Here is a 27481-nt window from a genome sequence, read left to right on the forward strand (position 1 = left end):
ATATTCAAATAACGCATTTGACAAGTTAAAATGACAACAAAATATATTTTACAGTGTCTATTTATTATGTGTAAATGTCACAGTAATTTCAGGTGGCAGCAATTGTACGATTATATGTGAAAATCCAAAAATGACTATTCAAGATATGCTGCATTGCTACTAGTTTCAATAAAATATCAAAACCTGTCTCACTACTGAAATGCAATAACTGGCAAGATGTTGCTATTTATTTTTGGTATCTATGAACTAAACTGGCACAGGAAGTTCAGTTCTGTCTAAGTCCACTTTTAATAGCATTGCAAGTCTAAAATAGTTGTAGCCAACTTCTCTGGCATTGAAAATTAAATATTACAAGTTTGGAGTCTTATTTCTTTGAGTGTTAATTGTTGTTGGAAAATTTAACTTATTAAAAACTTGTCCTATCATTTTTGGTCTTTTGTGAAATCCTGTAGCAAGGAAGAAGTTTGTTGGCCTGTTGTGTTAATGCCAGATAAGTGAATGTGAAGTTGTCCTACCACATTTTAAAAGTAACTGTCCAATTTAATCCCACTTCCGAACATATTTTCAATACTCCTGCAAGTCTGTTTTCTTCAAACATATATCAAATTGACTTTTAAGAGTTTTTATTCAATCTGATTCCAAACAATGTATTCCAGATCAGGTCGGTCAGTTAGTCACTTGGTTGAGCAGAACATGAATCTTGCTGAAAAGGGAGACATGTTGCTGATATCTTTCATCTTGAACTCATTCGGGCAAATACATGAATGCTAAATTTCGAATGATTTCAACAATTTATATGACAGGACAAAAAGGTGCTGAATGGTTGGGAAGTCAATTCTGATTATGACAGCTTCATTTTTTTAATGCACTTGACTGTAAAGAATTGTGAAAATATCTGGATATTTTTTAAAGGAAAAGATTTCTTTTTTAAGCAGGCAATTTTTGGGAAAGCGTATGGTTCCAGATAATTGCTGGTCTTGATCCCTGTAGCTCACATGACTTTTTAATGATTGGATTTATACTGTTCAATTTCCCAACTACCCGCTCCACCTTCTCCTCCAACCTATCGCTATCAGTCCCACCTGCACCTAACCTATCGCCTTCCCAGCTACCTTCCCCTCCAACCCACATTCTCCTACTTATTTCTTAACCCCCCTTCCACCCCACACCCCACATTCCTGATGAAGCACTTACGTCCAAAACATCAGGTCTCCTGCTCCTCGGATGCTGCCTGATCTGCTGTGCTTTTCCAGTGCCACACTTTTCGAGTCTGATCTCCAGCATCTGCAGTTCTCACTTCCTTTCAGTTTGAACGGTGTTGCGAACATTGATATTGTTTTGTCATTGGTAATCAGCCCACTAAAAGGAAAAAGCTTCCCAGCTCATCTGTCCTGTTTCTGGAAAAATCCATGTGGCAAATCCAACTGATTATCCTCTTGAGCAGTACCTGGAAGAATCCGTGTTTCCTTGAGAAGCATCTCGTATAAAGATTTGAGAAATAACTGCTTATGTTTGATTACATTAATGCTGTCACCTGGGAAGTAGAAGAACTGGAGAGAGACAGTACACTCCTCCCATTTCAGTTATAATATAATGGAGAAAACAATGGAAGGCTATATATGCACCAAGCTTCAAGGTAATTGAAAAAAGTTGCAAGGTTTAATAATATTTTTTAGTAGAGAACAGATCACTTTGTAATAATGTAGATCATTTCTAGCAAGCATAATACCATATATATACCATAGCTATATTATTTGGCCAGTTATCTTAAATGAGTTTTTAGTATCATACATAGCATAATTGAAATTGTTCAGTGAGGTATGTAATCACAATTAATTGTTCTAATGATCTCAACCTTTTTTATTTTTGAACTGGAATGAAAGTGAAGAAAATTGAATGCTTCTTTTAAAAGGGGAGAATGTGCAAAGAGTTTGTTTACAACTGAGTAAAATCAGTAAAGCTTGTGGGTACATATAAAAAAAGCTTCTTTTTGGGGACACAAATACTAAATGAATTGGCACAATTTATTGTGCGGTCAGGAGAGCTCAATTTTGCAACAACTTTCAGATTAGTCAGGCTGAAGCTTAACATACAGCCTGTGAGAAAACCACCAAAAGTAGCTGCATCAAAAGTTCTCTATCTCCTTTCTCTGTAAGGTTGCTCTTTCTAATTCTCTGTTGGAAGAGCTGGAAAACTACACTCAGAGGTGCTGATATAAATCATTTTAACACCCAAAGGTAAAAAAAATTCCTTGGGTCCAACCAATCACCCAGTGAATTAAAGACTGATCAACACTGTGTGTATATAGCACTGTGGTATCATCGAAGGAAAAAAAAAGTATTGTGAAACCAATCCATCCAGTATTGGTGGCTAAGACAAATGGTACATAATTGTGGCCTCTGCGCCATTTTTTTTCTCCACTGTAATATTTGTGCCTTGTCTATTTCTTTTTGCGTGTTTGTTTGTATGTGTGAGTGTGGTTGAGAGAGAGAGGGAAATTTTAAAAGGTATTAATTAAATTTTATAGTCATAAATTAGCAGTAGTGTTTATTATTAGTTAAGAAAAGCAGTTTGATTGATTAATTATTTTCTTGTTAATGCCAAGAACCTGAAACAGACAATCAGGTATATTGGACATTTTGGTAGTTCAATTAAAGTTTTTGTGACCATGGTTGTGATATCTCATGAACTTTTGTGGCTTAACATTGCTGCATTCTCCCAAGTGAGTCATGTCAAAGAAAACGTTTTGTTTTGGGTTTTCCGAGCTAGGACTGGTTGAGTAGGGTCGGTACTCTGCCTATTATGCACAGCGCATCTCCTCCTCTTCCTACACCCCCTCCCTTGAATTCCACTCCTCCAATGGCAACAAGGATAGAACCCCCCCCAGCCCCCCCCGCCCGTTCCTCACCTTCCACCCCACCAATCTCTGGGTATAGCGCATCATCCTTTGCCATTTTCGTCACCCAGTCAGGCCCCATCAGCAGAGATCTATTTCCCTCCCCACCCCTCTCAGTATTCTGCAGAGACCATTCCCACCCCACCGTAGGGGCATGCCTGTGATCCACATCCCCACCAACCCACCCTCCACTCCTAGCACCTTCCCTTGTCGCTGCAAGAGGTGTAAAACCTGCACCTACACCTCCCCCTCACCTCCATCCAAGGTCACAAAAGATCCTTCCACATCCAGTAGAGATTTTCCTGCACATCCAAACACCTCATCTCCTGTGTCTGTTGCTGTCAATGTGGTCTCCTCTACATTGGGGAGACAGGACGCCAACTCACAGAATGTTTCAGAGAACCTCTCTGGGACACAGTAACCAAACAACTGCACTGCCCTGTGGCTGACCACTTCAATCTGCTTTCCCACTCCGCCAAGGACAAGAAAGTCCTGGGCCTCCTCCACTGCCAAATCATAGTTATCTGGTGCCTGGAGGAAGGACGCCTCATCTTTTGCCTTAGGACTCTCCAACCAAATGGCATCAACATCGATTTCACCATCTCCCCTCCTCCCACCTCATCCTAGATCCAACCTACCAACTTGGTGCCACCCTCGTGAACTGTCCCACCTGTCCATCTTCCTTCTCATCTATCAACTCCAACCTATCACATTCACCTCCCACCTGCATGCACCTATCACCTTCTCAGCTGCCTTCCCCCCAGCCCGACCCTCTCCTATTTACCGCTCAGCCCCCTTCCCCTCTCTCTGCCCACATTCCTGATAAAGGGCTTTTGACCAAAATATTGATTTGCATGCTCCTTGGATGCTGCCTGATGTGCTGTGCTTTTCCAGTGCCGCATTGATTCAATTAGCCAGTTGTTGGGATGTATGGCCAATGATCTTGACATTATATTGACACTAAAATTCATTCACAATGCTGCTCAATGTGGTAAACAAAACATCTTTTTAGACTGAAGGCAGCATCCTGTTGGAGAAAAATACCAGTCACGTACGCAGTGCATTGTAACAATGATCTGAACAGGTTAGCTATTGTCCTGCAGGATAGCTTTGCTGTGTTCTACATCAATCTTGTATGTTGAACAAATGGCTATGGCCCTTTCACATTGGTGCTAATAAGTCTAATGTTAGAGAGTGTGGAGGTTTATAAATCCTAAGGTGGATATTGACCAGTGATATTGGTATTGTAATGGAGTTAGATGGTCTAGTGGTACTATTGCTGGACTATTAATCTGATTTGATTCCCATCATAGTAGATAGTGGAAATTGAATTCAATAAAAAAATTGGAAATAAGAGTCTAATGATAACTATGAATCCATTGTCAGAAAAACCCACCTGAGTCCTTTAGGGAAAGAAACTACCATCCTTATCTGGTCTGGTCTACATGTGACTCCAAATGCACAGTGATGAGGTTGACTCTTAATTGGCCTCAAGGCAATTGGGGCCATCAACATCCTTATCTTGTGTATGAATAAAAAAAAAATTGCAAGATGGTGTATAATGTGGGAAAATGTGAACGTGTCTGCTTGTCAGGGAGAATAGAAAAGCTACATAATATTTAAATGTAGATATTACAGAACTCAGTAGTGCAGAGGGATCTAGGTAGCTTGATTTATGAATCACAAAATATTAGTGCAGCAAATGTTTAGGAAAGTAAATGGGATGTGTTATGTCTTCTTGTATTACCAATAATCTGATACAAATTGAGTAGCATGGATACAGTTTACTTTCAAAAAGCTCAAGAAGATTTGTTAGCAGCTTAGATCTGAAAATCGACACTAATACAACCTCCTACTCACATTTCTTCTTGCTAGACTGCATGACAATTGGTCTTGTAGTTTACATCCTAGTCCTTGGCTAACTGACATAACACTGCTTGGAAGTGTGGAGGTGGCAGGCTCAATTAAGGCAATAAGAGAGAGCATTGGATAACTATTTAAAAAGAAATAATCTACAGTGGTCAGGTGTCTGTCACTAATTCAAAATGCTCAGAAAGCCAGTGCAGACATGATGGGCTAAATGGTCTTCTTCTGCAGCATTAGTATTAAGTGATTCTGTGAGGGTGTGATCAAGCTTTTAAAGCAAAACACCTCTTGAAGCACTTAAACAACAACCCATATATTCCAAGATAAAATTACACATTCTAAACTTTTTGTGAAAATCTGTAGCTCTGCAGCGGGTTGCATTCATTGTTGGTCTGTTTGCCGAGCTGGTAGGTTTGTTGGCAGAGATTTTTTTTTCCCTTTCTAGATGACATCATCAGTGCTGAGTTGCTTGCTGTGAAGTGCTGCTTTACTGTTCCACTTTGAACTTCCAGTTTGTGATGTTTCCGGTTGGTGCCAGTTCTGGTTTTCCATTGTTGCAGTTTGTATATTGGTTCCAGGGATGATAAACAGTAGGCTAGTTGCAAAATTATTTAGATAGCAACACACACTGAAAAGTATTTAAATTTTGTTTTAATTTTAAAAAAAGTAGAGTTCAAGATTTGGTATAATGTCTTGGTGGTTAGACAACCCTTTTCAATCTTGTGATTGTATAACCATCCAGAGATTTGAACTTCGCACTTTAGTGTTCACCATTCATAGAGGTGTTGGAGACTTGGCTGTTGCTAGTTGATTGCTGTCCTGATGATCTTCCACACTTTTGTGAAGTAACTACAGGTTTATATGTGTTTTGTGCACAATTGCTGGATGGTACCGCTCTGAGCTGGTTTCAATTTATCCTCAACATTGTTCTATTCTGTGTTGTGACTTTGTAGGATCTACATTTAATGTACTCTCTCAATCCCTCTGCTGACAACCAGGTACCCTGTGTAGGACGTATGGCCCTGGCCTTCTGTCCGACATGGAGATTAGACAGCTCTGCATCTGCATGGTGGTCATACACCATCCTCATTCTCACTTGTTTTTCAAGATGTTTGTCCTGTATTTCTGAGAATTTGGGATAGGTGATGGCTTGGCAGGATTATCCTAACTATCCTTCTAAACTTGATCACTGCTGGTGAATGTTAAACCCATATCCAGAGGTTTAGCCCTTAGATACAGCAACAGAACACAAAAATCTTGTTTATTTACCCTGCACTTTATGTTGCTTTAACAGTGCATGCATTCATTCAGCAAAAGTGGTAAAAGTGAGATATTGTGATAAGGGTGTAATATCAGTTAGCTTCATTTTGAAATGTGTTCCTGTATATTGTGGACCATTGTCAGTCACATTTTCTTCACGTAGATTGAACTGACCCAGTATTGCATCCTTTCTAATTGCTATCTTTATTTGCACTGTTTGCTTAACTGGTTCTGCAACTGCTAAATCTAAAAAGCATAGCTCCATCCTTTGTTTAAAAAACCCAGATTTAGATAGATCACCTGTGGTCTTCCAGTCATCCTAGGGAATTTCATAATCATCTCACTGATGCTATCAAATGTCTGGGGATTGTTTTTCCCCCTCTTTTTCATTGCTGTTTCCAGTTCCAGCTCAAGTATTGTTTTTGTTATAAAATCAAGTATTCACATTTGTTTCCAGGGTCGTTGTGCTACCCCTTCATGTCTTGCCTGAGGCCTTCTCCTGTGGTGCTCAACCTTGTATTCTGTTTTTACATGTAAGAAAATCACTAGAGTTTTACACCACGGCATGTTTTCTTGAATTATTTGGAAGTATCGCCAACTGAATAGCATGGCTTCCGTTTACTTTAAAAAGCTCAAAGATTTTATTAATAGCTTAAACTATAATTTGCAGTTACAAGCAAGTACATGTACCACCTTCTTCCAGTGCTGCACATGCTAATTGGTCTAGGAACTTACATCCTGGTTCTTGATTCATTACATATCAAGCTTTTAAAGCATCACAGTTGTAAAAGCACAGAATAATGGCATTTATTGAAAGGGAATGGAATGTTAATTTGGTATCTTTATTATAGTTGTAAGGGTCTAGGCAAGATTATGTATATAGTACCATGTACAGCTTTGATCTCCTTGTTTGAAAAAGGATATAACTGTATTAGAAGCAGCTCAGAGAAGTTGCACCCAACTCATTCCTGGGATGTTGCATTTTCCTTCCCAAAAAAGATTGGACAGATTGGACTGTGTTCATTTAAAAGAATGAAAGGTAATTGTATACATACAAATAAGATCCTTAGGGGGCAGGGGACATCCTGCTGAAAGGATGTTTCCCCATTGTGGGAGAGACAAAAAGTAGGGCACATAGTTTAGGAAAGAAGTGTCCTCCTATTTAAGATAGTGATAAGGAGACTATTTTCTCTCAGACAGTTGTTAGTATCTTTCTGTGATCCTAACTGCAAGTTGGTAGACAAATATTCAGATTCAGATCCAGATTCAGATTATTCACAAACATTCTCTCCCTCTATCACCAATGTTTACTAGCAACAGCATGTACAATGTATAAGAACAAATAGCAAGAAAATTACAGCACAGGAACAGGCCCTTCGGCCATCCAAGCCTGCACTGATCCATATCCTCTAGGTAAAAACAAGGACTGCAGATGCTGGAAACCTGAGTCTGAATTAGAGTGGTGCTGGAAAAGCACAGCAGGTCAGGCAGCAGCCAAGGAGCAGAAAAATGAGGTTTCGGGCAAAAGCCCTTCATCAGGAATAGAATGATCCATATCCTCTATCTAAACCTGTCGCCTATTTTCTAAGGGTTGTATAGAGTTGTCTATTTTCTGTATCCCTCTACTCCCTGCCCATTCATGTATCTGTCTAGATACATCTTAAATGACGCTATCGTGCCAGCCTCTACCATCTCCCCTGGCAACACGTTCCAGGCACCACTACCCTCTGCTTAAAGAAATTTCCATGCATATCTCCCTTAAACTTTTTCCCTCTCACCTTGAACTAATGACTGCTAATAATTCAGTTCCCCACTCTGGGAAAAAGCTTTTGCTATCGACCATGTCTATATTTCTCATGATTTTGTAGACTTCAATTAGGTCCCCCCTCAACCTCCATCTTTCTAATGAAATTAATCCTAATCTACTCAACCTCTCTTCATAGCCAGCGCTCTTCATACCAGGCAACATTCTGGTGAACCTCCTCTGCACCTTCTCCAAAGCATCTGAACTTTTTTGGCTATGTGGCAATCAGTACTGTTCGCAGTAATCCAAATGCAGCCGAACCAAAGTCTGATACAACTGTTACATGACCTGCCAATTTGTGTACTCAATACCCTGTCCGATGAAGGAAAGCATGCTGTCTGTCTTCTTGACCACTCTAGTGACTTGTGTTGCCACCTTCAGGGTACAATGGACTTGAACACTCAGATCTCTCTCTGTACATCAATTTTCCCCATGACTTTTCCATTTACCATATAGTTTGCTCTTGAATTGGATCTTCCAAAATGCATCAACTTGTATTTGCATGGATTGAACTCCATCTGCCATTTCTCTGCCCAACCCTCCAATCTATCTAAGTTCTGTTGCATTCTCTGACAGTTCCTTTCACTATCTGCTACTCCACCAATCTTAGTATCATCTGCAAACTTCATAATCAGACCACCTATACTAGATCATTTATGTATATCACAAACAACAGTGATCCCAACACAGATCCCTGTGGAACATCACTGGTCACAGTTCTCCATTTTGAGAAACCCCCTTCCAGTACTATTCTCCTGCTGCCTAGGCAATTCTCTATCCATCTAGTGACTACACCCTGGACCCCATGTGACCTCACTCTCTCAATCAGCCTACCGTGAGGAACCTTATGGAACGCCTTACTGAAGTTGATGTACATGACATCTACAGCCCTTCCCTCATCAATGAACTTTGTCACTTCCTCAAAGAATTCTATTAACTTGATAAGACATTACCTTCCCTGCACAAACCCATGTTGCCTATCACTGATAAGCCCATTTTCTTCCAAATGTAAGCAGATCCTATCCCTCAGTGTCTTCTCCAGCTGCTTCCTTACCACTGACGTCAAGCTCACTGGTCAATAATTACCTAGGTTATCCTTGCTATCCTTCTTAAACAAGGAGTCAACATTAGCAATTCGCCAGTCTTCTGGGACCTTACCTGTGTTCAAGGATGCTGCAAAGCTATCTGTTTCCTTTCTTGCTATTTCCTCTCTTGCTTCCTTCAGCAACCTAGGAGCTGAAAAACTGCTCCATGTTCTTCGTGACCTGCAACACATTATCAACGAGGATGAGCACCTCGCCAAGACCTTCCCCATACCTCCACTGCTTGCCTTTAAACAACCACCAAACCTCAAACAGATCATTGTTCGTAGCAAGCTGCCCGGCTTTCAGGACAACTCTATACAACCCTGTCACGGTAGGCGCTGCAAGACATGTCAGAGTGTTGACATGGATACCACCATTACACGAGGGGACACCTCCCACCATGTACGTGGCAGGTACTCAATTGACTCAGCCAACGTTGTCTATCTTATATGTTGCAGGCAAGGATGCCCTGAGGCATGGTACATTGGAGAAACCGAGCAAAAGCTATGGCAATGGATGAATGGGCACCACACAACAATCAACAGATTGGAGTGTTCCCTCCCAGTTGGGGGACACTTCAGTGATCCAGGACATTCGACCTCGGATCTTTGGGTGACCATCCTCCAAAGCGGACTTTGGGACAGACAGCAGCGAAAAGTGGCCGAGCAGAGGCTGATAGCTAAGTTCCGTACCTATAGGGAGGGCCTCAATTGGGACCTTGGGTTCATGTCACACTACAGGTGACCACCATTGCACCAGACACTACTACATACACACACACACAAAGCCACATGCACACATATACATACACACTTGTGGGGTGAATTTGTACTTGCAGAGTTACATTGTACTTTGCTCAAAAATTGCAAGAAGTCATGTAAGACTCTGTTATCTCACGTTTTAGATTACAATCAGTATAAACATTATGGCACAGACAGAGAACACGGGGGCTAACACCTTCAACATATTATCTGGCTAACACCAATTGTTACAGTTAACCTGAGAATGTAACTTTTAAAAACAAGTTTTTGTGATTTACATACGAAAGAACTGAAACGATCAAGATAGAACAAAGAAGAACAAATAAAATTTACAGCCCATTAACAGGCCCTTTGGCTCTCCAAGCCTGAGCCGACCCAAATATACTGTCTAAACATGTTGGTCAATTCCTAAGCATCTGAATCCCACTGCTCCCCACCTACTCATGCATCTGTCCAGACGCATCTTAAATGAATCTACTGTGCCTGCCTCTTCAACCTCTGCTGGCCACCACCCTCTGTGTGAAGTACTTGCCACATGTATCCCCCTTAAACTTTCCACCTCTCACCTTGAAAGCGTGACCTTTCAACAGGTATTTGAACAGATCAAAGACTCAACAAACAATCAAGGTATTTTTTTAATGTATAATTTCAGTTCTGTCACACTGTAAACTTTTGCTATAAATTCTGTGCCTTATAATTGTGTCCTCCACAACCACCTGATGAAGGAGCGGAGCTCTGAAAGCTAGTGTGCTTCCAATTAAACCTGTTGGACTATAACCTGGTGTTAATGTTAATGTTAAACACCATGTTCTGAGTTTTGTATGATTGGATTAGATAAACATTGAGCAGATCCATACGTTGCATTTTTCCAATGTAGAAATAGCTATGGAGACAACCGATCCCTGCTTCATCACCATGGCAATGTCCCATCTAATCATAGTGGAGTTGCCTGATTTGAATTCAAATAGGTAACTAACATTGATAGACTACAGCAATATTAACCCTATTTTTTTCCATCATTGTACCTGGTGTTGTGTGATTTTTTTTATCTTTGTGCACCCCAGTCCAGCACCGGCATCTCCAAATCCTGCCCATTATAACTGACGTCGCAGTCAATCCCCACGGACCAGAGGTAGCGCTCGCGTGCGCGTGCCCTGCTCGCCGACGTCACAGTCACGTGCTGACGTAGTGACTCGCTCGCGGGTTCCCGCTGCTTGGTAACGCGGCCGTTCGGAGGCAGGGATAGTGAAGCTCGCCGGGTATTCGGATCGCTCCCGGTGTGCCGCTCACGATGGGCTCCGTATTGGGGGTGTGCTCGCTAGCCAGCTTGGTAAGAATGTGATGCGAGCGGCGAGGCCTTGAAGTGCCTGTGCGCGTGGGGGTGGTGTGTGTCTGGCAGCTCCCGGAGCCTGGAGGGTCGGGTCGGGTCGGGTCGGGTCGGGTCGGGGTGGGGTGGGGTCTGACGGCGGGCCTGAGCTCACGATCAGGTTAAATTCCCGCTGATGGGTGCCCAATATGGCCATTACTTGCGTTCGTTCACTCTCGAGATCACTTCCAGAAGCTTCCGAAATCAAGGCGGGGCTGAGGCCGCTCTGCCCGTCGCTGTCAGTGCTGAGACCGCAGCAGCTGTGTGTATGTGGCCGCGCTCTGCCCACCGCATGTCTATGTTGACGCTTGTGGTTTAATGAAGCCTTAAAGCGCCGAGTGTCAAAGGCAAAAAAAACCCCACCCGCTTTAATGAAACCAGTGAATTGTCATTGCGCAACTGTTCGGGTTGTACTATATCGTCACGTGATGTTTTTGCGCTTCAGTAGAGCAGCCGCAAAGCGTACTTAGTGGCGTTTGCCAAGTATTGACGTATTGGAAATTTTGACAACGTTTCAACAAGAAAACTTTGGAAAAGTTACGCTTCCAGAATTAATGCAAACGTTGGATGTTATGTTTTTTTCGGTAGCGTTCTATTTATGTAGCTGGGGATAACTGTCCTGTTTCCCCTTGAATTATTATCAGGGGGTCTCCTGAATGAGCTTTGGGGTGTCGTCGGGTTAACACTGCATCTGAAAGTTAGCGCCTCCGGAAGTGTAATACCTTCAATTGTGTATATACAAAAGTCAGTGTCGATGTTGCGCAGATTGCAGTAACTCTGCATCAGTGAACATATTATAAAATCGACTTCAGTAATTAGAGTAAAATCTGTTTTATTTTTGAATTATTCAGTTAGCCCACAAAACCGAACTGCTCTTAAGGCGCTAAGTCCTTTAAACAATAATGTGTCTGCATTAATGTTTCCTTCATTTTCAAGATAAAAGTATACTCAAATTGCTGTAATTCCCACTTGTGAAGGTTTTGACAATGAAAAGACCGATTTTAAGTAATTGGTTAAAGAAACAGCAACATGAAAAATGCTTGGTCAAGGTCTGGAATGCATTGCCTGAGACTGTGGTGAAAACAGTTTCAGTTGAAGTATTCATAGTACAGTGCAAAAAGGCCATTTGGCCCAAGGGTCCGCATCAGTGTTTGAGAATTATTTAGTAGCCAATATCCTTGTGGGGAGATTTGGTGCTAATGTTGGAAGCTCTTACCAAAATGAGAGTGAGAAAGGGCTGAGGCTCAAATCATCAAGGGAGACAAGAGCTTGGCAAACAATAAGGAAGATTGATCAATAAAGTTACATTTACTTCAATACATGACACCTGGCAAGTAAAACAGGCAACATGAGACTATAATATCACAGTTATTTCATAAATCTAGCTCAAGAATGTGCATGACTGGTAACTCAATCTGGTGTACATGTGCTATAGGAAGGATAGAAAAGGAGGCAAGTGAGGAGGAGGAATGCTGTTTTGGTTAGGGATAACATTACGGTTGTACTTATGGAAGATATTCCTGAGCGATCATCTAGTTGTTACATGGGTGGAACTGAGAAATAAGAAAGGGATGATCACCTTGTTGGGGTTGTATAATAGGTCCCCCAATAGTTAGTGGGAAAATGAGATATTAAGAAGATCTCAGATACCTCTAAGAATAATTGGGCTGTAATGGTGAGGGATTTCAACTTTCCAAGCATAGGCTAGGACTGTTATAGTGTTAAGGGCTTGGATGGGGAGAAATTTAAGTATATACAAGAAAATCTTTTTTTCTCATTTTATGCCTACCAAAAGAGCAATATTTGATCTTCAGTTGGGAAATAAGGCAGGTCAAGTGACTGAGGTGTCAGTAATGGAACTCTTTGGGACAAATGATTATAATTGTTAGTTTTAAAATCGCTATAAAAAAGGATCGAACTGATCAAAAAGCTAGTTCTAAATAGAAGTAAGGCTGGTTTTGATGGTATTAGATACAAACTTCCAAAAGTTAATTTGGGGAGGCTATTCCCCAAAGTAAGTGGCCAACTGGGAAGTGGAAAGCCTTTAAAAATGAGATCACGGAAGTTCAGAGACTGTATGTTCTTGTTCGTGTTAAGGGCAAGGCTGGCAGGTGTAGGGGATGCTGGACGAATAGAGAAATTGAGGCTCTGGTCAAGAAAAAGGAGGAGGAATATCAGGTGTAGACAGCTGTGATCATATGAGCTAGGAGATATTAAGGGCAGTAGGAGTGTACATAAGAGGGAAATCAGGAGAGCAGAAAGGGGACATGAGATAACTTTGGCAAATAGTTAAGAAAAATCCAAAAGCGACTAGTAAATACATTTAAGGGCAAAAAAGTAGGGATAGAATAGACCCTCTTAAAGATCAACATGGCCACCTTGTGTTGAATAACAGGATTTGGGTGAGATACTCAATGAATATTTTGTCAATATTTACTGTGGAAAAGGGCATGGAAGCTTGGCTAAATAGTAATGTCGTGAAATAGTTCATCTTACAAAAGAGGAGGTCTTGAAATGCATAAAGGTAGATAAATCCCTGAGATCTGAAAAGGAATTCCCTGGAAGTTTCCGGGAAGAAATTGCTGGGCCCCTTGCTGAGATAATTGTATCATCGACAGCTGTGGGGGAAGGTGCCGGAAGACTGGAGACTGATTCCATTACTTAAGAAAGTATATCAGGAAACCTAGGAACTATAGACTGAGCCTTCCTTCAGTAGTGGTTAAAGTTGTTGGAGGGAATTCTGAGGGACAGGGTTTACATACATTTGAAAAGGCCAGGATGATTAGGGATAGTTAACATGGCTTTATGGTTGGGAAATGATGTCTCATTCGCTTGATTGAGCTTTTTGAAGGGGTGACAAAGAAAATAGATATCTACCACTCTGCTTTCATCAGTATCAACTTCAGCTAATTGTTTGACCAGGTGCTGCATGGTTGACAGGTAAGAAGGTTAGATCACATAGGTGTGAGTGAGCTAGCAAATTGCATACAAATTTGCTTGGAATGTAGGAGACAGTGTGGTGGTAGAGGGTTGCTTTTTAGTCAGGAGACCTGTGAATAGTGGTGTGCCACAAGGATTTATGTTGTGTCCACTGCTTTTCATCATTTTTATAAACTATTTGTATGTGAATGTAGGAGGGCCTAATTAGTAAGTTTGCAGATGACTCCAAAATAGGTGGTGTAGTTGACAGTGATAAAGATTCTGCAGTCCTCGCTTTCTCCTAATGAAAATGATTGAATACAAAGGGGCATTGATCAGTTGGGCCAATGGGCCAAGCACTGGCAGATCAAAATTAATTTCGATAAATAAATGTGAGGTGTTGCAGTTTGACAACGCAAACCAGGACAGCACTTATGCAGTTAATGACAGGGCTCTGGAGAGTGTTGCTGACCAGAGACCTAGTGTTTCAGGTTCATAGTTCCTCGAAAGTGGAGTCACAGGGCGGTGAAGAAGGCATTTGGTATGCTTGCCTTTATTGGTCAGAACATTGAATGTAGGAGTTGCAGATGTACAGGACATCAATGAGACCGCATTTGGAATGTATACAATTCTGGTTGCCCTTCTATTGGAAGGATGTTGTTAAACTTGAGAGGGTGCAGAAACAATTTACAGATTGTTCTGCTGTAACACAAGTTTAGTCAGCACGAGTTGGCAATATGAGATTGAATTGCGGATGTTGTTTGCCTAACGCAAACTTTCTGCTTTTCCTTAGCGCAATTTACTATAGCACGAGATTGCAGAGGAACAGAGCTGTTGCATTATAGCAGAACGACCTGTGCAAGGATATTGCCTGGAGTGGAGGGTTTAAGTTATGAGGAGAAGTTGAATAGGCTTGGGCTTTTGTTTGCCTGCAGTATTGAAGGCTGACAAATGACCTTCAAGGTCTATGAAATCATGAGCGCATGGATAGGGTGAATAATGAGGTCTTTGTCCTATGGCAGAGGGAGTCCAAAGCCAGAAGGCATAGCTTTAAGCTGAAGGGAAAGATTTAATAAGGACGTGAGGGGTAACTTTTGCAGTCAGAGGATGGTTTGTGTATGGAACAAGCTGCCAGAGGAAGTGGTGGAGGTATAATTACAGTATTTAAAAGGCATCTGGATGGGCATATGAATCATGATTGGAGTGAGTGGCCAAATGCTGGCAAATTGAACTGTCTGGTTGGGATGCTTGGTCAGCACAGATGAATTGGACTGAAGGGTCTGTTTGTGCTGTATGACTGATGTGGAGGTGATGATGAGGTCCGAAGTCACATGACACCAGGTTACAGTCCAACAGGTTTATTTGAAATCACAAGTTTTTTGACCATAGCCGCTTCAGGTGAAGTGACAAAGGAGCAACTCTCCTAAAGCTTGTGATTTCAAATAAACCTGTTGAACTAAACCTAGTGTGGTGTAACTTCTGACCGTATGACTCCATGACAAGGTTTAGCAGCCTTAAGTGCATAAATCCACAAGCCTAAATGAGATGTATCCCAGGTTGTTGAGGGAGGCAGGGGCAGAAATATCAGGAGCCCTGGCAGTAATTTTTAAACCTGACTACAGCTGAAGTGCCAGAGGACTGGAGGTCCACTAATGTCACTCCATTATTAAAAATGGGCAAAAGGTATAGACCAGGAAATTCCAGGCCAGTGAGTTGAATCTTGGTGGTGAATTATTAGTCTTCTGTACTTGGACATCCACATATTTATCAGGGATAGTCAGCATTGATTTATTAAAGGAAGTTTGTGTTTGACAAACTTGATTTTATTTTTGAGGTGATGCTCTTGTGGAGGGCTGACAAGAGAAGAGGTTACATGATGAATTGTAAGACCCGCGAAAGTACTGAAGGCGAAAAACCTGGCTGTGCATATCTACAGATTCCTGAAGGTCTTAGCTGGTAGATAAGGTAGTTAAAGAAGGCATGTGGGATACTTGCCTTTCTTGGCTGAGGTTTAAGGAGAATGGTCGCTATGCTGGAACTATATAAAAATGATTAGAATATTGAATGCAATTCTGGTCACCATGTTATAGGAACGATGTGATTGCACTAGAGAGGATGCAGAAAACATTTACCAGGGTGCTGCCTGAGCTAGAGCATCTGAGGTATATGGGAAAATTGGATGGGCTGGGATTGTTTTGCTTGGAGCAGCAAAGGTTGAGGGGGAACTGAAAGAGAGATAGAAGATTAAGGGGCGTAGATAGTGTTGTTAGGAAAGGGGTTTTTCCATTACTGGAGGGGTCAATAATCATGAGACCAGGATTTAACGTAAGAGGTAGGAGGCTAGAAGGAGGGTTGAGGAGAAATATTTCCATTTTGTAAGTGATGGGATTAGGAACTTTCTGCTTGAGAGGATAGTTGAGTCAGACACCCTTGGGCTGTAGGCCAAAAGTATGGACCTGCTGGGCGGAATGGTCTGCTTCTGTTCATAAATGAAATGTTGTTAACTTTTCATCTCAATTGGTGAAATCATGTAAGTCTGAGTAAAAGTAGAGATGTAAATTTCTTAGTGTCCCTTGATTAGTTCTGAAGAAATTCTGAAATAGCTGAGTTCATATTTTGCGTGAGTTGTCTGAGCTTGTCAGGCGTTCAGAGCGGCCCTTTGAGTCAGTCGTGTCTTTTTTAGTCCATGAAATGTTGAATGTTAAAGCCACGTTTTGAAATTTGATAGTCCATTTTGACTATGATTTTATCAGGATAAATAGATAACTTTCACATTGATACACTGTCAAGAGTGGAGCACCACAGGGATCAGAGCTAAGTTATTTACACAGAACATTGAACAGTACAGCAGAGTGACAGGCCCGTCAGCCCACCATGTCTGTGCGTGCCATGATGTCATTCTAAGCGGATCCCAACTACCTGCATGTGGTTGACATTTCCCTATTTCCTGCTGGTTCATGCATTCTAAGTGCATCTTAAATGTTGCTATCTTATCTGTTTCTTCCACCTCACCTGGCAGTGCAGTTTGAATCACTTACCACCTGTGTTTTTTTTAAAAAAAGACCTTTCTCCTCTCATCTCCTTTAAACTTTCCCTTTCTCATCTATGTTGCCTAATATTTGACAGTTCCATCATGGTAAAAGACTCCACCTAACCACTCTATTATGCCTTTTGTAACTTTATATACCTATATCATGTTGCTCCTCAACCTTCGCTCTTGCGAAAACAGTCCAAGTTTGTCCAACTTCTCTTCATAGCTAATGTAGTCCAAACTAGGCAATATCCTGGTAAGCCTCTTGTACACCCTTTTCAAAGCTCCATGTCCTTTCTGTAGTCTGGCCACCAGAATGGCACACAATATTCCAAATATGGCCTAGGGTTTTCTTTTGCAGTTGCAAAATGACTTGCCAGTCTTTTTAGTCACGGTCCCTGACCAGTGACGGTAAGCATGTTGTTGGCTTGCTTTACCATCTTATTCATTTATGTTGCCACTTTCAGGAAACTATGGACTTGGACTCCAGGATCCTTCTGAATGTCAATGCTCCAAATGGTCCTGCCACTTATTGTATACGTTCCTCTTGCATTTGAACTCAAAATGCATCTTCTCTCACTTATTTGGATTAAACTAGAATTTGCCATTTCTCTGTCCAACTTTCTACTGATGATTATCCTGCTTTATGGTTTGACGACTTTTCTCTAATTTTTGTGATGTCAGCAAGCTTACTAATCAGGCCCCCTACATTTTTCATCCAAATCATTTACATATGTTACAAGCAACAGTGCTCATCCTTGTGGAAGATCTCTAGTCAGCAAAATAACCTTCTACAACTATCTTCAATGAACAAGCCATCTTGTATCCAACCTAAATGCTGGGTTTCATTACAATTTGTATTAATAACTTAAATGAAGAGGCCAACAGTGTGGTAGCCAAATTAGATGACAGAAATGTAGTCTAGAAAGCAAATTTGTAAAGAGGTTGCTGAGTCTGCAAAATGATATAGGATAAATAGGTGAGCAAAATAATTCAGTTGGGATGTAATGTGGGAAAATGTGCAGTTGTCAACTTTGACATGAACAAAAAAATTGGTTTAAATGAGGAGAAACTCAAGAATTCTGGGGCAGAGAGCCATCTGGTTGTCCTTGGTCATGAACCACTAGAAGTTAACATGGAGTTGCAGCAAGATGTTTGGAAGGTAAATAGAGTGATACTTTTTTTTCGCAAGGGCGTTGGAGTATTGTAAGTGCAAAATCTTGTTGCTACTTCATTGCATTGGTGAGACTGTTGGATTATTTTGTACCGTTTTGGCCGCCTTCCTTAAGGAAAGATCCACTTGTTTTAGATGCAATTCAGGAAAGTTTAAGACAGCTGCTTCCTGGTTTTAAGGGGTGAATTCCTGAGGAAGGATTAAACCATCTCGCTGGAGTTTAGCTGATTAAGAGTTGAGCTTATTGATGCATAAGATTGAGTCGAGTGTGTGGTGCTGGAAAAGCACCGGTCAGGCAGCATCCGAGGAGCAGGAGAATCAAAGTTTTGGGCATAAGCCCTTCATCAAGAATGGTCTGATTAAATATAGATGAAGGGCTTATGCCCAAAATGCGATTCTGCTCTTCGGATGCTGCCTGAACTGCTATGCCTTTCCAGCACTGCACTCTTGACTCTGATCTCCAGCATCTGCAGTCCACACTACTTGCATAAGATTCTGAGGAGGCTTGACAATCTCCTTTAGTGAGAAGTTGTTTCAGCATTTAGAGGAAAGTGGAAATGGTGTTGGGGTTTACTTGTAAAGCATCTCCTATTAAAGCCAACATTGAGGAGGAATTTGGATGAGTCTGTGATTGGAGGCATGGCATGCAAGTGAACTAAGGGCTGTTTAGCTTGACATGAGCTAAAAGGATGGGACTAGGCTTGAAGGGTTAAATTTATCTACTGATATTTTATGATCTATGTACACTGTAAGTGCAACACTTCCTGTTTTCAGAAATTTCTGATCCATAATTGTTATAAGGAGCAACAAATTCTTTGATTTAATATTCTTTAATAGAATGTAAATAGTTACAGAATTATAAAGTCTAGAAACAGACCTTTTGGTCAATCTCATCTGTGCCAAAATGTCAGATCTCCAGACCCCAAACTAGCTATTTCACCTGTGTAAAATGCAGATTTGTAATATGCGAAAATATATTTTAGAATGCTGAAAAATATTTCAGCATGAATTACAATAAGGATTTGTTCACTTTTAATAATTTGGTTTGTAATATTTACTCATAGGTGCCATGTCTGTGTAGCAGTGCACCTTGTTTGCTGTGTACCTGCTGCCCCAACAGTAAGAATTCCACAGTGACCAGATTAATCTATGCATTCATTCTACTTCTGGGCACTCTTGTGGCTTGTATTATGTTGGCACCTGGAATGGAAACTCAGTTGAAAAAGGTATGTGTTATATTATCATTCCTAAATGCAGTGGACTCCACTTTTGATGGAAAGCATTAATTTAAAACATTTAGAAGGCATTGCTTATCTCTATTACTAATTCCGTTCACATCACCTATGTTAAGCAGATAGGGTACTTTCTGCTTAATGGGAATGGGAAACTTTGACTTGGTATTTGTTTTGTTTTGATGAGAAACATTATGACACTGGGTTAAACCCCACTGCTAATTTAAAACCGACACAGAAGCTCACCTCATGCCATAATCTTTTAAATTTTAGAGGCAAAGAACTATCCCAGATTTCACTATTTAAAGTGAAAATTAACAACTTTATTCTTTAAGACCAACAGAGAACATTAAAACTGCCTTTTACAATTCCTTTCTCTTAAACTTATCTTTTACCTCCCACTCTACAATACTGGTCAGTTTTTTTTTGAAAAAAACCCTGATTAAGATGTACAAAAAAATCACGTTTCAAAACCAGTCAGCTTTGTCAATTTTCTTCTGTAGAGTTTCCTTGGGTGGCCGTTTCCTCTTCAGCCTTCTGCACAACTTGTGGACAGATACCTTTCAGAGAGCTGTTTGGCTAGCAGTCTATAATTGTTGGTTTTCTTGGCAGTTCTCCTCCGAACTGTTCAAAGTGTCCGGTTTTATACCCCAAAACATCAGATCATTTCATTGGTTTGATGTCATCAAAACACTAAATTCAAATTTGATTGGAATTTGGTGTCTGGGGTGTAATTTAAACTGGCCAGATTTGAATTTTTTTGTTCCGTGGCAACGCAACTCCAGATATTTGTTTCAACCATGTGTTACATTGTACCTTGTTCAGCACGCTTTGTGCTTTCGGTCAGTCCTTGTTAGCTTCCTCTCTCAAATGTACAATACACACCTACAGCTTCATAACAAACATAATCGAACGTTCATGTTTCTATTTTGGAATTCTGAAAATGTATTTACTGCGAACTATATGGAAATGCTCACATTGCCAAGTTCCATGGGTAATTAAATTTGAGTAAACAGTATCCACTTATATCAAACAGAACAATCCTTTCATAACCATCAAGTTGAGGAAGGTAATTTGCTTTAGCTTAGTTTATCCATCTTTTAAATTATAAATCTACCACTTTCCATGCCATTTACTATGCTTCAGCATGACTGATGTTTCGCTGATATTCTTTTAAATTTATTCTGTGATTTCTTTTTGGATGAAAAAAGTACTTTGATGTGATTCCTAAACTTGCATTTCACTTTGAACGTACTTCCCCAAGTTTTACTCTTGGTTTTATTTCGAAGTAACATCCTGCTTAACCTTTCCTATAATGTTTGATGTGTACATACAAGTGTTCTACTATAGCGCACATTTCGTTAATACAACTTCACTGTAATACGATTGATGCATTGGGGACACTTCTTAAAAAGTGAACTTTTACAATGTGTGTTGGCAATTACATCACCAACTCTTGAAGCACTGTTTCTAAAGTGTGTTTTTTCTCTCTATAATGTAGGGTTACACAAAGAATGCAACTGTCACATTATAGAAGAACTACCTGTATAATTATAAAAGGGTTTGCAGATGAGAAAGCATTGAAGTAGTATCTTGGATATAATTGGATAGATAAGAGTGAGACAGGTGCAGTTCCTCTGAACTAATAGTGGATAAGCATTTGAGGATGAAGATATTGGCAGCCATGTCACAGGCTGAATATAGGTCTCGACGAGGAAAGATGGTGTACTACAATTACAGACGTGATTAGTGACTTCATGGTTGTTTCAGTGCTGAAACAGGGATGGAAACCAAGTTTTATAACTTTGACCTTCAACCTAGAGTTGAATGAAAATTAGGAATATATTTGGGAAATGACAAGTTAGAACAGAATCCCTACAGTGTGGTAGCAGGCCATTTGGCCCATCAGGTCAACACTGACCTTCTGAAGAGCATCTCACCCAAACCCACTCCCTGCTCCTATATCTCTGCATTCCCATGGTTAATCCACCTAGCCTACACTATGGTCCATTTAGCATGGCCGGTCTATCTAAGCTGCACATCTTTGGACTGTGGGAGGAAACCCATACAGACATGGAGAATGTGCAAACTTCACACAGGCAGTAGCCTGAGGCTGGGATCAAACCCAGGTCCCTGGCACTGAGGCAGCAGTGCTAACCACTGAGCTGCCATGTTGTCGTCATTAATCATTCTTTCCACGCAAACTTTTCTTTTTGATCTTTCCTCCCTACTTCCCTGTACATGACCTAGTACATTACAAGTTTTTCTTTTCTCCATAGATGTTGCATGGCTGGATATTTCCAGGATTTTCTGTCAATGTTAACTTTTGCCAAGTATCAGTTTTCCTTGTTAACTTGTCAATTCCCCTTTCCTTCAATTCTATTCATTTTCATTACTTGTCATGCTCTTGATTCGGTGCCAAGCAAATTTTTTAGGTTTGTTCTTTTTATGCTTGATATCTGAATTATTAGTATAAATGGTCCCTATAATTTAGGAAGCATATCACTAATATTCTTAGAATTTAAAATACCTAATTGTACATATACAGCATTCATTGTGTTCTCTTTATGGATATTATTAATTCCTCAGTAAATGTCATTTAAGGATGATTTGCACCTTGAGCTGGTTAAAGCATCAGGAGGTATCTGGTCTTTTGGCATCCAGTTTTGGGAAATGTCTAATGGGATGTTGAAATTGGAGGGAAAGTTAATTGCAAGGTGAGTGACTGGAACAAAGTGGAGGGGTAGGATTGAAGAACTAACTGAATCATTCAAAGAAATAAAGATAGAAATGTAGAGATGTGTGAGGGGGTGGTGTAAAAAGGAATAGTTAATAAAGTAGGGAATTTAATAAAGTTGGGAGTGAAGATTTAAGAAGGAAATATGTTAGCTTTAAACTTCTCAAATTGCAGCCTTTAGCCAATAGAAGTTCCTTTCCCTTTCAAGCATCATGCTGTCAATTATCACCTACCGAGAAGGATGGATAGAATTGGAAAAGGATGGAGAAATGATCAAAATTATGTCAGAAGCAGAAATATAGAGAGTAAAGTAGAAAAGGCAAAGCAGAATCAGTAAGATGAAAGTTTAGTTGGTATAATGAGAAGTAAAGGAAAATGTATAGTTGAATTATACCTAAGTTATAAGTTAATACTTCTTTTTGATAGATTCCGGGATTCTGTGAAGATGGCTTTGGTACCCAAATTCCAACTATTCATGGGGCCGTGAACTGTAATGTATTGGTTAGCTACAAGTCTGTTTACCGTATCTGCTTTGGATTGGCTGTCTTCTTCTTTCTTTTCTCTCTGCTTTTGATCAATGTGAAATCCAGCAGGGATCCCAGAGCTGCAGTGCATAATGGGTAAGTAGTCTTGTTTATGTTCACAATTTGAAAATGAAGTAAAAGGGAAGTTAAATGTTCATTGAAAAAGTATTTCTCTTGATCAAAATCCCAGCCTTACAGATAATAAATCTGTCCTGTTAATGTGACCAAGGTTATTTTAAAATCTCCACAATGGAGGATGTAGGTAAAATAGTATCTGATTGAGCAGAGGATGGAGATGGTGGTAGATAGGGTGACTGATCCCTAATCGTGGGGATGTTTTTGTTCTTGATCTGATGAGGATGAGTTCAGAGCTGAAGGAGTGAACTCAGATTCTTTTTGAAGCTGTCTTTGGTGGTTTTTTTTTGCTGAGTTTGCTGACTGCTGGTCAACAACTGTTAAGCATGTGCAATAGCTTCAATCATAAGCTGTTCGTCAAATTGTTTAATTGCCCATCCTGTTTCCTGGAAGCTAGTGGCTGCTCACCCATTGTCCGACTTGCATTAAATCGGGAACTCGTGGATTGGTGTTTGAAAATTTTCCACTTTTAACATCTGTTTATTCTACCCACCTGTTTTTAAGAAGTTAAGTGGTAGCCTTTGAATCTACAAGTTGTGATTGGGTTTAATCAAATGATTTTCAAAGTTGGCCTATTTGCAAGTTTTAATTGTTACTTTTATTTTTGACAGATTCTGGTTCTTCAAAATAGCTGCCATCATAGCTATTACTGTAGGAGCTTTTTACATTCCTGAAGGACCTTTTACAAGAGGTAGAGTAATAACTGTCTTTTAAGGGGAAGAATATTTCCCTTTTTAGTTTAGTAAGAAAGCAACAAACAATCTTTGATTTATTAATCTGATATGTACCTAGGTACAGTGTAAAGTTTTGCTTTGCATGCATACTTAATATAATTCTAAAAAGTGGAATGAAAGTTTGATATTTAATTAGAACTTTGACAAACAACTGCCTCTTCCTACAAGCTACTGCTGGAAACATGAAATGAGTAATAAGAACATCCAGCAGGTTAGGCAGCTTATGTGGAGAGAAAAGTGTTAATGTTTCAGGTTGAAGATTGGCTGAGGAAAGATAGAAACGTAATAGGTTTAGAGTAAGTGAATGAAGTGAGGCAGGACAAAGGGGAAGATTTGTGATCAGATGGAGAGCAAGAGGGACAAATGACAGGATTTAATGTTAGGAAAACCATATGGAATGGTGATGGATAATGTAACAAATAAAAGCTATCTAGATGAGGTGCAAATAGTTGGACAACAGTCATCTGAATGCAAAGTAAAGGAATGAAAGAAAGAAATGAGGAATTAAAAATAAAACAAAAAAGTCAAAGATGCTAGTCTGATTATTTTTTTAAGAGGAAAAGGCAGGGTAGATAAACTATTTCCACTAGTTGTCAATTCTGGAACTGGAGGGTATAATCTGAGAGTTAGAATTATACTGTTCAAGAGAGATGTTAGGAAGCTCTTTTACACACAGGGCAGTAGAGGCTTGGAACTCTCTTCCACAAATGACATTTGATGCTAGATAAGCTGTTAGTTTTAAATCTGAGAATTTTGTTAAGTGAAGATCTTGAGGGATATGAGTCAACAGTAGTTATGTAAAGTTAGACCACAAATTAAACATGATCGCATTAAATGGTGTTATAGGCATGAGGGTCGAAATGGTCTACTTCAGTTCCTGTGTTCCTCATTGTTGAGTCCAGAAGGCTGTAGGATGAAGAGTTGAAAAATGTGCTCCTTGACCTTCATTTGAACTACATTAACAGGTCAGACAGAAGTTTGAGTGGAGCAAGGTGGAGAATGGGAATGACCAGTGACAGGAAGCTCAGAATAATATTTGTGGATTGAATAAAATGCAAAGTGGTCACCCCATCAAGTGGGTGGATTCTGAAGAAGCGTTATTGGACTTGAAATGTTAGCTTTGTTTTTTCTTCAGACATGCACTTAATGGTAAGGTCCTAGGTAGTGATGCTGAACAGAGACCTTGGAGTGCAGGTTCATAGCTCCTTGAAAGTGGAGTCGCAGGTAGATAGGATAGTGAAGGCGGCATTTGGTATGCTTTCCTTTATTGGTCAGAGTATTGAGTACAGGAGTTGGGAGGTCATGTTGTGGCTGTACAGGACATTGGTTAGGCAGCTGTTGGAATATTGCGTGCAGTTCTGGTCTCCTTCCTATCGGAAAGATGTTGTGAAACTTGAAAGGGTTCAGAAAAGATTTACAAGGATTTCCAGGGTTGGAGGATTTGAACTAAGGAGAGGCTGAACAGGCTGGGGCTTGTTTTCCCAGGAGCGTCGGAGGCTGAGGGGTGATCTTAGAGGTTTACAAAATTGAGGGGCATGGATAGGATAAATAGACAAGGTCTTTTCCCTGGGGTCTGGGAGTCCAGAACGAGGGGGCAAGATATAAAAGAGACCTAAGGGGCAACTTTTTCAGAGGGGGGTATGTGTATGGAATGAGCTGCCAGAGGAATTGGTGGAGGCTGGTACAGTTGCAACATTTAAGAGGCATTGCTGGCAGATGGAACTAGAATGGGTTGGGATATCTGGTCGGCATGGACAGGTTGGACTGAAGGGTCTGTTTCCATGCTGCACATCTCTGACTCTGAGATGCTGCCAGACCTGCTGAGTTTCTCCAGTAATTTCTGTTTTTGTTTCACCCAAGGTTTGGCTTCCCAATTGTAGAGTAGACCAAATTATAAGTAGTGAATACAGTATACAGGGGAACCTAGATTATCTGAAGGACTTGGGCAGCGAGTACTTCCTTCGGTTAATCAAATGCCGGATAACGTAGTTTAGCTGAGCATCGCGACCTTGCAATCTTGCTGAATAATCACATTCGGATAATGGGATGCTGGATACTCGAGGTTCCTCTGTATTAAATTGAAAGAAGTAAAATTATATAATTGTTTCACTTTGTATCGAATGTTTGAGGCTTTAGATTGTGAAAATGGAGGAGATAAAAGGTGATGTTGTATCTCCCGCACTTGCATGGAGATATGATCTTTATTTCATTGGCAATGCATTCAAATCAATTGCATTACAGTCTATGCTCAGATAACTAGATTCTTCTTAGTCTATGAAGTGAAAATTTTCCACTTTATTGTTTTCTCTTTATTGTTGTATCCTGTTCCTGTGCTGTATTCTATGTTCTTTGTTCCATTGATTTCACCAGTGAGTGTTTGAATTTAACTACAGCATTCCAATCCTCCAGTGCAGTAATCTTTAAGTTTTGTCGCAGACAATTTGAAGTTTGTACATATGCCAACTAAATTATTGTTTTACGCTATCAACCGCTACCCCATCACAATCCATCTCTAGAAAGCTGAGTCACACATTCAAATTCAATTTTTTTTTCTGATTGTGTCCTTTTACAATATCCCTATTTCTGATTCTTATTGTTTAATCTCCATCACATGCAGTCTGTTTTTTTCTTTCTTTTGTTTTTACTACTCTCTTACTCCCTGTCTCTCCTCCACTGCTGCCCTGTTTTACTTTTGTCTTTTTAACCTGGCATCATCTTTTCCTTCTCCATAAATGTCTGATTCTGTTCTTGACACGTTATTTTTTCAAAAAAGCTTACTGACATCAACAATCTGGTAACTGCACTTGCTCACTGACTCTTTTTGATCATGCAGTTAAGTTAATTTTTAAAAATTAAAATGAAAATTCTGATTTATAAAACTGTTTAGTTTTCTTCCACAATATACTTTGGGTATCAGTTAGTTTTCATTTTTGTTTTAATGTATTTGAGAGATTTTGCTGCCAGTGCACTTCTTCCTCATGGCTGTCAGCAAGGCCAGCCACTTGTTTTTAAGTGTTTGGTTGTAGTGAGACTACATCGCTGCCACTTTAAGCACGGTTTCTAAAATGTGAATTATCTGTATTGTGGGATTGCACAAAAATGCAACCATTGTGATTTAAAAAAAAACTTTCTGTGCTTTGCTTTTAACCTCATCCTCTGGCACAGTGGCTCAGTGGCTAGCATTATACCACCAGGGACCTGGGTTCATTTTAACCGTTGGGTGACTGTCTGTCTGTGTGAAGTTTGCGAGTCCGTTCTGTCTGCTTGGATCCCCTTTGATTGCTCCAGTTTCCTTCCACAGTCCAAAGATGTGCCGGTTAAGTGTATCGCCTATGCTAAATTGCTCATTGTCCAAGGATGGACATTAGAATGGGGTGGTGGTGAGTCTGGGTGGAATGCTCTTCAGAGAGTCAGTATGGATCTGATGGGCCTAATGGCCTGCTTCCACACTGTAGGGACTCTATGCATGCTCTTGATCTTTTATCCTTCATACTGGAGAAAAAGAAACGCAAACTCTAATGAAGTGAAAGTACAATAAGTAAGAAAGTAGAAGAGAAAACAGTTGCCAATTTGAAAGAGATGAAAGTTATTTTGATGATAAACATCTATGTATTAAATTAATGTTGTTTTTCTTTCTCTTTTTCCCCCCCCCCACTCCACCTGTCCATCTTAGCCTTGTTTGCCATTGGTACAGCCGGTGCCTTCTGCTTCATACTAATCCAGTTGGTTTTGTTAGTTGATTTTGCTCATTCATGGAATGAGTCATGGGTAGGAAAGATGGAGGATGGAAATTCAAAATGTTGGTATGCAGGTGAGTGATTAGTAAAAATATGTTCGTGAAGGAAATAGTTTTTAGCATGTGTTTGAACACTTTATTTCAAGCTGTTAGAAGCTGAGGTTTTGGTTGGAAGCTTAATGAATTTGATATGTGTTTTTGTAGAGTTGCAATAAAATCAA

At 40.2% G+C, this 27481-nt stretch overlaps 1 protein-coding gene and 1 long non-coding RNA gene across 2 annotated transcripts in view; one reads left to right on the top strand and one right to left on the bottom strand.

The window, feature by feature from the left end:
• Window positions 1-1203: 1203 nt before the first annotated feature.
• LOC140463009 (uncharacterized) lies at window positions 1204-10840 on the bottom strand. Its single transcript, XR_011954573.1, has 3 exons — window positions 10698-10840; window positions 8985-9091; window positions 1204-1447 (listed from the first exon to the last, which is right to left on the bottom strand). It is a non-coding gene; the product is annotated as an uncharacterized lncRNA (long non-coding RNA).
• Window positions 10841-10862: 22 nt separating this feature from the next.
• The window catches only part of LOC140463007 (serine incorporator 1-like), a 30051-nt gene continuing 13432 nt past the window's right edge, over window positions 10863-27481 (top strand). The window contains exons 1-5 of the mRNA XM_072556596.1: window positions 10863-11002; window positions 19227-19388; window positions 22558-22751; window positions 23402-23481; window positions 27198-27335. Of these exons, the coding sequence (XP_072412697.1) occupies window positions 10964-11002; window positions 19227-19388; window positions 22558-22751; window positions 23402-23481; window positions 27198-27335 (613 nt within the window). The 5' untranslated portion in view covers window positions 10863-10963. The remainder of the gene's footprint in view (window positions 11003-19226; window positions 19389-22557; window positions 22752-23401; window positions 23482-27197; window positions 27336-27481) is intronic.

The sequence above is a fragment of the Chiloscyllium punctatum genome, chromosome 37 (genome assembly GCF_047496795.1).
Source record: "Chiloscyllium punctatum isolate Juve2018m chromosome 37, sChiPun1.3, whole genome shotgun sequence".
NCBI lineage: Eukaryota > Metazoa > Chordata > Chondrichthyes > Orectolobiformes > Hemiscylliidae > Chiloscyllium > Chiloscyllium punctatum.